This window comes from Rhinopithecus bieti, unplaced genomic scaffold (genome assembly GCF_001698545.2).
Source record: "Rhinopithecus bieti isolate Rb0 unplaced genomic scaffold, ASM169854v2 scaffold_6946, whole genome shotgun sequence".
NCBI lineage: Eukaryota > Metazoa > Chordata > Mammalia > Primates > Cercopithecidae > Rhinopithecus > Rhinopithecus bieti.
Genome location: NW_016805697.1, coordinates 799,577 through 810,860, shown reverse-complemented (window position 1 = coordinate 810,860; position 11,284 = coordinate 799,577). Strand labels below are relative to the sequence as shown.

The window sequence follows — 11,284 nt, the reverse complement described above, 5'->3', positions numbered from 1 at the left end:
TTTTTTTTTTTTTTTTTTAAACTGCCACTTGCACCACCAGGCTCCTGCTACTAAGCTGTCCCTTTAGAAATGATTACTGTACTACATCCTCCTTGTAAAAAATGTTTTAAAATGATAAGAAAGTAAAGTCACCTGCCAGAAGAACATTTTGGTGTACTACATTTCCTTCCAGGGCTTTTTCTTTGTATGTATTGAAAAAAACACACATGTCCATACACATACTCTTTTAACACTGAAGTCCAACTGTATTCAATTTTGGAAACTAATTTTAAAATTTCACAGTGTAAACATTTTACATTCCCATTTTATGTTTCAGTAATCTACACTATAGCTTGGGTAATGAATTACAGAATTTTAGAAGCAGAAGGAACCTTAAAACCATCAGATGTAAAGGCCAGGCATCAAAGCTCATGGCTATAACCCAGCACTTTGGGAGGCTGAGGCGGGAGGATCACTTAAGGCCAGGAGTTCGAGACCAGCATAGACAATATGGTAACACCCTGTTGCTACAAAAAATAAAAGTAATTAGCCAGGTGTGATGGCACATGCCTGTAGTCCCAGCTACTCAAAAGGCTGAGGTGGGAAGATCACTTGACCCCAGGAGTTCAAGGTTGCAGTGATCTGATTTGTGCCACTGCACTACAGCCTAAGTGACAGAGACCCCATCTCAAAAAAAAAAAAAAAAAAAAAACCCACACCCATGAGATCTAATAACATCTTTTACAGTATTTATGTAAGTTACATGTTTGATCCAGATATTCCAATTCCCCTATCCTAGAGTCCACAATCTCAATACTACTACTAACAGCAGCTAACATTTACTGAATACTAAGTTATTTAATTCAGAAAGCATCCTATGAAACAAGTACTACTGTTATCTCTACAGATGAGGAAACTGAGGTATAGTGAAATGAAGGAGACTGCTCATTGTTCCATGGCTACTAAATGAAGGAACCAGTATTTGAACCCAAGCACACTGGCTCATGCATTTAGCCATTCCACTGTTTTAACTCCCAACCATCTTATTTCCCTGTAATTTTTGCAGTTATCATCTGTTCACAGAAGCCAGATAGAACCAAAAATTTAAATTCATGTACTGTTTTTTTTGAGATGGAGTTTCACTCTTGTTACCCTGGCTGGAGTGCAATGGTGCAATCTCGGCTTACTACAACCTCCACCTCCAGGGTTCAAGCGATTCTCCTGCCTCAGCCTCCCAAGTAGCTGGGATTACAGGTGCACGCCACCACACCTGGCTAATTTTTTTTTGTATTTTTACTACAGACGGGATTTTGCCATGTTGGCAAGGCTGCTCTCCATCTCCTGGCTTCAGATGATTCATCCACCTTAGCCTCCCAAAGTGCTGGGATTACAGGCGTGAACCACTGCACCCAGCCCATGCACTGTCTTAAACTTCTATCCAATTGAAAATTTAAGTATATCTAAATGGAAAGCTGATCAAAAATATTTTTTATTCTCACCAATAAGGCAATCCAAACATTTAATCTTTCCTAAGTATGCTTTTTTGTAGAAGGTAGTTTTTTAAATTTTATAAAGACTCTTAAATGGAAGGGCTTGTTTCTTACTACTAATTTGTCTCCTAATAGTCCTTTATTATGAGAAATAAATAAGAGAAGCTTTAAACAAGTTAACACTTGGCATGCTACATAAGAGGCTGCAAAGCTTAACTAACCAAGCCATTTAACATTGGAAAAAACTCATCTCCTTTACCTTATCCTGAAATAGATAAAAAGGAAGGTACTGACTCATGCTGCTGAACTGCAGATATTCTGCTTGCTCTTGAAATGCCCATGCTATTTCTGCTTGATGATTTCAGGTGGCCATATGCTATATCAGCTCCAGACCCCACTCCAGCAATGTCAACTGTGAAGGAGTGTTTTTCAGCGGACTCCTTTTGTACCTCTGTGACTCTTTTGTAGGTGCTGATCTTCTTAAGAAATTTAAATTTCTAAAAGGTAAGTCAAATTTAGTATCTTGCTTGTAATTGCTATTGGTTCCCACTGAGCAAAATACAGAAGATAAAGATATTTTTAAAAAGTACTTGAGGCCAGGCGCAGTGGCTCACACCTGTAATCCCAGCACTTTGGGAGGCTGAGGAAGCTGGATCATGAGGTCAGGAGATTGAGACCATCCTGGCTAACACGGTGAAACCCCGTCTCTAATACAAAAATTCCCCGGGCGAGGTGGCGGGCGCCTGTAGTCCCAGCTACTCGGGAGGATGAGGCAGGAGAATGGCATGAACTGGGGAGGCGGAGCTTGCAGTGAGGCGAGATCATGCCACTGTACTTCAGCCTGGGCGACAGAGCGAGATTCCATCTCAAAAACAACAAAACAAAACAAAAAAAAAGAAATCAGGTTAATGAGTCTATATGTATGTATATAACTATACACATTTTACTGAATCGAACATATTGCCTGAGTCAGGAAGCAACTGCAATAATTTTGTATAATTGCATCCCTAGACATAAACCCTTAGTTGTGATTCTGATACAGAAACCATAGGCTGTAATCTGTAATCACACCACTTTGGGAAGTCGAGGCAGGCGGATCATCGGAGCTCAAGCTCAGGAGTTCAGAAGCAGTCTGGGCAACCTGGAAAAACCCTGTCTCTGCAAAAGTTAGCCAGGCACAGTGGCACATGCCTGTAGTCCCAGCTACTCAAGAGGCTCAGGAGGGACGAACTTCGGCCCAGGAGGCAGAGGTTGCAGTGAGCCAAGATTGTGCCACTGTACGCCAGCCTGGGTGACATCCTGTCTCAAAAAAAAAAAAAAAAAAAAAAAGAAAGAAACCATAGTTGTTTCAATAGGTATGCACCATATAATGATACTGGCCTGGCCGGGTGCAGTGGCTTATGCCTGTAATCCCAACACTTTGGGAGGCTGAGACGGGCAGATCACCTGAGGTCGGGAGTTTGAAACCAGCCTGACCAACATGGAGGAAACCCCGTCTCTATTAAAAATACAAAATCAGCCGGGCGTGGTGGCACATGCCTGTAATCCCAGCTACTCAGGAGGCTGAGGCGGGAGAATCGCTTAAACCCAGAAGTTCATAGGTTGCAATAAGCCAAGATTGCACCATTGCACTCCAGCCTGGGCAACAACAGCGAAACTCCAACTGAAAAAAATAAAAATAAAACAATAGAGAGACTGGCCTAAGAACAAACTAAGATTAAACATCACAGATAATCCTGATAAAATGACCTTTGAGATCAGCAAAGAAAGTGAGGTTCAGAACACTGTGCAGCATGAAAACAGGGAGCGGGGTTGTGGGGGGACTGTGCATTCATTCATTTATTTGGAGACTTATTGGGGATGGGGGAGTGGTAGATTTTGCCTCCCAGGAGACAGAGGCACTTCTGATTGTCACACTGGAGGCTGCTGTTTGCTGGCATATAGTGGGCAGAAGCCAAGACTGCTGATGTTTAGATTCTAAACATCCTACAAGACACAGAACAAGGCTAGGTGTGATGGCTCACGCCTATAGTGAGCCAAGGTGGGCAGATTGCCTGAGCTCAAGAGTTTGAGAACAGCCTGGGCAACACGGTGAAACACCATCTCCACTAAAATACAAAAAATTACCTGGGAGTGGCGGCATGCCCTTTAGTCCCAGCTACTCAGGAGGCTGAGACAGGAGAATTGCTTGAACCCGGGAGGCGGAGGCTGCAGTGAGCCGAGATCGCACTACTGCACTCCAGCCTGGGCAACAGAGCGAGACTCTGTCTCCAAAAAAAAAAAAAGAAGACACAGAATAGCCCCCACAACAAAGAATTATCCAAGTCCAATAGTGCTGAGGTTCAGAAACCCTAATCTAGGAGGAACACATGAGAAATACAACATTAGTTATCACAGGGAAGAGGGAATGTGGTTGGAAGATTACTTACTTTATACTCTTTTAAAAATTACTGAATTTGGGCTGGGCACAATGGCTCACACCTGTAATCCCAGCACTTTGGAAGGCTGAGGCGGGCGGATCACGAGGTCAGAAGATTGAGACCATCCTGGCCAACCTGATGAAACCCTGTCTTTACTAAAATACAAAAAACAATTAGCTGGGCCTGGTGGCACACGCCTGTAGTCCCAGCTACTTGGGAGACTAAGGCAGGGGAATTGCTTAAACCCACGAGGCAGAGGTTGCAGTGAACCGAGATCACGCCATTGCACTCTAGCCTGGTGACAGAGCAAGACTCCGTCTCACTCACACACACACAAACTGAATTTGCAAAACTACTTAATAAAATTAATTCTGATAGATTATGTACCCATCTGTTGGTTCTCAGATGTGTTAGCTTAGAAAATATAATCAGAGATATAAAGTTCTTTACATACTCAATCCCTGAGCCTAGGATGTATTTCTGTCTTTTTTTCTGAAGGTGCTACCCTGTGTGTCATCTGCCAAGACAGAAGTTCCTTGCGCCAAACGATTGTCCGCTTAGAGCTAGAAGATGAGTGGCAGTTCCGCCTCCGGGACGAGTTTCAAACTGCTAACAGCAGTGAAGACAAGCCTCTCTACTTTCTTACTGGACGTCATGTATGAGCTTTTGAAGAGACCAAAAACAGCAAAAAGATGCCTAGGTGGGGTGGGACAGAAACAATTTGGGATTTTTTTTTTCCTTTAAAGTACAATCACTGTGGAGCAAAGTGCAACATATTTGTCTAAATTCTCCAAAGACCTCCCCAAATCTGATCCAAGTCTTTGGGGACATCACTTTCCTTCACTTCCAATTACAGGACCCTTAAATTCAGGTAAACTCTACCCTAGGTAGTTATGCAATTACTTAAGATATGGTCTGCCCATGGGATCCTGAGGAGGATATACTTTGGAGAGTGAATATGGAGTTTGCATTATTTTTTTCTATTACACTATGTTAGGGGGAAACTGTCAGCATTAACTAGCCTGAATGTGTTACATGAGACTCATGCCATTGGTGTGGAATTAATTGAAGATTAACGTTTGAGGCCTGAACCCTCAGTTTCTCTTCAGATCTGTACTTTGGTACAGTATTACTCAGGGGTTTGAAATGATAGAATGTAGACGATATTTGTATTTAAAAAAAGAAGTAGCTTTGTCTTTCTCTGTGCAGTGTTAGTTTAAGATTTATAATCTTCTATGTATTGAAACTTTTGGCAAAATTTCCACAGGAGTTAAAAGTTTACTATTTAAACTGAACAAACAAATCAGTAAATGCAGAGCAGGCATTGTGTGCATTTATTCATCTTGTCCTAGCCTAATTCCTTTGCTTTTCCCATTCTTTAAATGTGTTTCCAGTCTTCAAGAATATCTTATCTATGAGACTGTGGAACAGCAATTAATCTTTTGCAAGAACTTGATTAAGTCAGTTGAGTTGAGAAGCTTTCAGCAGGTAACCTGCACCCACCCACCGTTTGGTTGGAATTAAGCAGTTGGCACCAGCAAACCTACATGTCAGGCTGAGGTTCTGTTGCAGAATGAAACTAATTTGTTTCCTTTCAGGGACTCAAGCAAAGCTTCCTTTATTTAAAAGATGCACTGAATATTACCACCTTACACTGACAACGCCACAGAAATTGCCGAATTGGGAAATTGAGCCATAAAAAGAGAAGTGTTTTTTACTTCATCTTAGCAGTGACTCTTGTGAGGAGTAAGGAAGACTCCATTAAGAGTCTTTATGATTCATTAAAATCAGCAGGGGGTGTCTGTCCATATCGGCAATGGGAGGCATATGTTTCTACAGATTTCTCAAATATTTTATCAAAGACATTATTTTAGAAAATGTTCCAGACAAACTAAGTCTTAGAAGTTTACTCTTAAATTACTCCAGTTCTCATCATTGAACAATGTCTCGAGTTTTCTCATTAGCCCATATTTACTACTTTATCCCCACTTAAAATGGCCATTTTTACTTGAATCGATCTTGTTTGTGACCTGAAACTACTGAGGGGCCTACTAAGCCTGCATTTACTTAGAACAAATAGTGTTAATTGACCAGCTTTATTATGACAAGGAGTTTACACAGCTAGTGAAAAAATGGAATGTATTAAACTAAAAATGGTTTGCAGATCTCTCGGTTTTAATATAGCTACTTATAATGCTTTAACTGTATTTTGAAGTGAACAATTCCTTTTAACCCCATTTTTAATTGTCTTTCAAAGAGGACCTGCCTCATATATAATATTTAAAAAAACTCCTTAATTTTAGTACAGCAGAATTTTTGGTACAGAGGTATGTTTTGAAGCAGTTTGGTTTAAATATGAATGTATTTCACTTGTTCCTGTTTTGTTGAAAGGGCCTAATGCAAATAATATCAAGAAACCCACTGTGCAATATTCCAATGACATTTACATAGGGCAAATAAAATACTTGAAAGAATTATAAAACAATTGTACCTGGGGTGGATGGCCTCTCAGGGTTTCTTCTGGCTTTATGACTTCATAGCTTAAAGAAAAAAATTTTTTTAAGTAGTTACATCAGATGCAGGTACTCCATTAGTTAGGGCTGCACTCTGAAAATTCAAATTATTATTATGAGCTCTTAAATACTATTTAACTCTGTGGAAGAGATTTGCCAGAATAAAGCCAAAAGACCATCACCCCTATAATAGAGAAACTGACCTGCTTATTCTTTTCAAAGCCTATCTTACTAAGGTTGGATCTTTTAAAATCATCTTATCAGTATAATTCTTGAGTATGTCAGGTCCTTCTTTAAGGATAAAATTGCACAAGCACAGGACACCATGATTTGTATATATATATATATATATACTAGTGTGTTCGGCTTTAAGCTTTGCAATCCCTTAGGACACTGATGTGGGATGAATGGATTCGCTAGGCCCACACAGTAACTCACCTGTAGACCTGCTGAAGCTCAGCATGTGTAACAGTTCACACAGGTTAATACTGAATGTAAACTAAAAACTAGAAGAGAATATTTGTAGTCAATTTTTTTTGGCTGTAATTTATGCAATTGCTTTTTGTGATTTTAGAAAATGGGGCACCTGTGTTACTTTATTACTGTAAAATGTTCTTAACCAAAATTTGGTGAATTTCACTAGTCTACCTCACATTTTGTTAATGATTCAAAATTGTCTTGTGTCTACTGTTATGTTTTTGTCCTTTAATTTGGTAAATGTATTAAAGTTATCTCCCACCCCCTCCAAAAAGTTATTTTTTCCTTATAATTTTCTGGCATGTTAAGAAAACAAGCTCCCTGACTCTGGCAATGTCCTAAAAAGGCTGGAAGTCACATTATAGGTTGGACAACTGAGATTAAAGAGGTGTTGAAAATATACACAGTAGATCCCAATCTTTTATTTGAAAGACTGCAACTACACTCACTTTTATGTCCTTTTGGAAACAGAACTTTGGGTTGCTAGAACTAATACAAGGTGTTATTGTTAATCTCCAGTTAAAACTTCTCAAACTTTTTGAGAACTTCTCAAAGTTGCTAGAATTATGTAGTTTAATGAAGATGGTGTTATTGTAGCATCAATTTTATCTTCTTAAAATTTTACCAAATTTTGAGAAGAAATAACTTTGTTGTCCCAGAAAAATGGCTTACAATCTATTAATAAAGTGTAGTAAATTAAAAGAATTTGACATAGAATCCATGAAAACAATCTTCTAGGCCAAAGGGCCCTCAGGAAGGGCAATAAATATTTGTAAGTGTAATGACAGACTTTCAGAGGAAAGTAAAGACTACTGGTGTTCCATTATACATTCCAAAGCAGCTGCCTTGAGAAGACTATTAACTGTGAAACCTGACTGCTGCAACATCACATTAAACTACTTAGGACTGAAACAACATCCAGAGAACGAACATTTCTCAAGCTTCTCTTTAGACACAGAAACTGGAAACTGGTCCTTAAAGCTTCCTCTGAGTCCAGGAGAATACTGCTCTAACACTGAAACCTTGGCTTCACTGAAAACAAAACAACAACAATAAAAACACTGCTAAAGATGACTTTAGGAATTGCCTCTAAGGCCAAAGAAAAAGTCATTCACATAATAAATTCACTGTGCTCTCAACTATCAAGTGTTGAGTTAAAGCATCTACTTCAGTGACTATGACAATAGATGGTATTAAGTTTAAAAAAAAAAAAAAAAAAAAAGGCAACACCAGTAAGCTGTTTTCTGACCACTTCATTCCAAATATTTTATTTTACCAGAAGGGTGGTGGGGTAGGGGTTGCTAAAAGACAGAACTCATCCCCTTTTCTGCCAAAAGGCTCAGGAGCCATGAGAAAGAAAATGTATGTCTAGAGTCACTACCGCAGAAATCAACTCAGCAATCTCAACCCTAGCTGCAATGTGGATGGGCAGGAATACCAGTTGTGTTCCCATCCAGAAGGATAAAACTCTATAGCTGGGCAGCCACGCAAAGTAAACAGGAACAAATGAAATATCACTGCAGGTTTGTTGTACTCACTGACTGTCCTTACAACAGTCAGGCTTTCAGTAGATACTCCAAGTTCACTCTTGTATATTATGAAGTAGTAAAATACTGCTTTTTATCTGTGTGTCCATGCAGATTAAGGCATCAACCCATAAAATCTTGTAGTTCCTGACTATATTTGTGGCTCTCACAATGTCTCTATGCTAGACACTTTTACAGATGACCAACAACGATATGAAGGCTGCTAACAAAAAATTTATAAGCACCTTATATAGTCAGCAATTATAGACTCACCCTCTTCTGCAGTCTGTGGCCATTAGTGTATACTCACTGTGTCCCTGCCGCCTCCACCACTCCACTGAGACTGCTCTTTTCCCAACATCACTTGGGCTCTCTTCAGTCTTCAATTGTGGTATGATAGGGTTGACCATTCTTTGATTCTTGAAATTTTTCCCTTGGTTTCTACCACTCTTCTGGCTCTCCTACCTTGCTGCTCATGCCTTCTTAGGCAGTCTTCAAGATTCTTAAATGATGGTGTACCTCACAACTCTCTTCTACCTTTTCATTTTACAGACCCCAGGGTGACCTTCTAAACCTTCAAATAAATAAGTAAACTCATAAATTTGTTTATCAGTTAGAACCTTTCTCAAACTCTAGATCCACATATCCAATTGTATACTAAACAGGTATCTCCACTTGGAGATTCTACAACCACCTTAAAATCTTGACCAAAACTGAGGGCATCCCCATTCAATCCTCCCAACCTAATTCCCCTGTATTCCCATCTGCCAATCTAACTCAGTTACCCAAACCACAATTCCCACTTACCTTAACCTCTTTGCCATGATCTTTTTGTGGCTGTTTATAAATTCCTATCAATTCAACTGTGTCAATTCTTCAATTTTATCTTTTCAATGTATATCTGTCTCGTCTTCATCTCCACATCACAGCTTTAGTTCAGTGTTTCAACGCTTTTCACACAATCTGCTCTTAGTTATCTTCTAAGTTCCAGATTCCTCAATTATAAACCCTACACCTCATAGGACTGTCATAATGATTACATAAAATAATTATGCAGCACTAAACACACAGGGTCTGACACACAGCAAACACTCAAATGTTAGGTATTAACTAATAATACTATTCTTAGAGAAACACCTAAATTGTAAAATTTGGGAGGCTACATCTTCAGTATAAACATGAAAATAAACTTGTTTCTCAGTAATAGTAACATTTAAACCAACCACCCAATATACCCTCTTCCACCTCCAGGTTGCCTTGAAACCAAGTCAAAAGGAGTCAAAGTAGTATACTATTGTTTATGGAAACTGGACCTGTATTACGAGGTTAACAGTTACTAGAGAGTCTACACTATATCCCAAATTTCACTGTTTTTTAAAAAAAACATGGTACCTGTCAGGCAAACACTGAGACCAGGATTGACTAGAAGAGTCTCAGGCCCAAAGGGAAATGATAGTATCAAAAGCTAGGGCCAGGTGCAGTGGCTCACACCTATAAACTCAGCACTTTGAGAGGCCGAGGCAGGTAGATCACATGGGGTCAGGAGTTCGAGACCAGCCTGACCAGTGTGGTGAACCCCTATTTCTACTAAAAAATATAAAAATAAGCCGGGCATGGTGGCAGGCGTCTGTAATCCCAGCTACTCTGGAGGCTGAGGCAGGAGAATCACCTGAGCACAGGAGGCGGTGGTTGCAGTGAGGCGAGGTCACGCCATTACACTCCAGCCTGGGTGGACAGAGTGAGCCTCTGTCTAAAAAAAAAAAAAAGAAAGAAAGAAAGAAAAGAAAGGAAAGAAAAAAGAAAAGAAAAGAAAAGAAAAGAAAGAAAAGAAGCTTGACCAGCATGATGAATCAGAGGGAAATGTTTACCCTGCCCTATCATTCTACCCATACAAAGAGTATAGAGTCTTATACCACTCTAGAATTTTTTTTTTTTTTTTTTGAGGTGGAGTTTTTTGCTCTTTTTGCTCAGGCTGGAGTACAATGGCGTGATCTCGGCTCACTGCAATCTCCACCTCCCAGGTTCCAGCTATTCTCCTGCCTCAGCCTCCCAAGTAGCTGGGATTGCAAGTGCACACCACCAAAACCAGCTAATTTTTGTATTTTTAGTAGAGACGGGGTTTCACCATGTTGGTCAGGCCGGTCTCGAGCTCCTGACCTCGTGATCTGCCCGCCTCAGCCTCCCAAAGTGCTTTTAAAAGCACAAATTTATAGGGAAAATAAAATGTATACCTGTTAATTTAAGGCCCTAAATTTTAGCCAGTTTCCAACTGAGATATGATCATTTCAGCTCATAAAAATAACCTCAGTTGAACCATAGTGGTAATTCATTCTTGGGCTGTGGGCCCTTCATTTATGTGAAACATCATAAAAGTACCATGTTACTTAAATAATCAGAAAGGACTTTGCCTTTGGAGATAAAGTTCAGCTGATTTGCTGCTGACAAAATGATCCTTTGGCAAACTGGTGGAAACTACCTTTAGGAAGCCAATGTTTTAATCCTATTTCAAGATATCAAACCAAAAAAAACACCCTGAAAAAGCACAAATGACAACACACCATTATCTCAGTTAGTACACTGGTCACTTAGAAAAGCTATCAAGTATTTTATTATTTTTATTCTACATTATATACAGGTCATAAAAGGTCACAGCAGTTTTTCAACATATAAACCCTTTAAAAGTAGAGGGCACTATGAAGGATAGACAAGTATCAAAATGAAGTCCAGTAATGAGGGCATATACTCAGTGCAGTATTTCTGAGGAATAACAAAGCAGATACCGAGTCATCCATACTTTGCTTCCAAGTATTCTATAGGTTTTTATAAACCTCTTTGAGATTTGTTAACAGCCTAGGTGTGCCAAGTTGCCATTTATTTTT

At 39.6% G+C, this 11,284-nt stretch overlaps 1 protein-coding gene across 1 annotated transcript in view; it reads left to right on the top strand.

The window, feature by feature from the left end:
* Positions 1-7,148, top strand: part of GREB1L (GREB1 like retinoic acid receptor coactivator) — a 167,926-nt gene extending 160,778 nt beyond the window's left edge. The window contains exons 33-34 of the mRNA XM_017873530.1: positions 1,835-1,973; positions 4,388-7,148. Of these exons, the coding sequence (XP_017729019.1) occupies positions 1,835-1,973; positions 4,388-4,551 (303 nt within the window). The 3' untranslated portion in view covers positions 4,552-7,148. The remainder of the gene's footprint in view (positions 1-1,834; positions 1,974-4,387) is intronic.
* Positions 7,149-11,284: the final 4,136 nt, after the last annotated feature.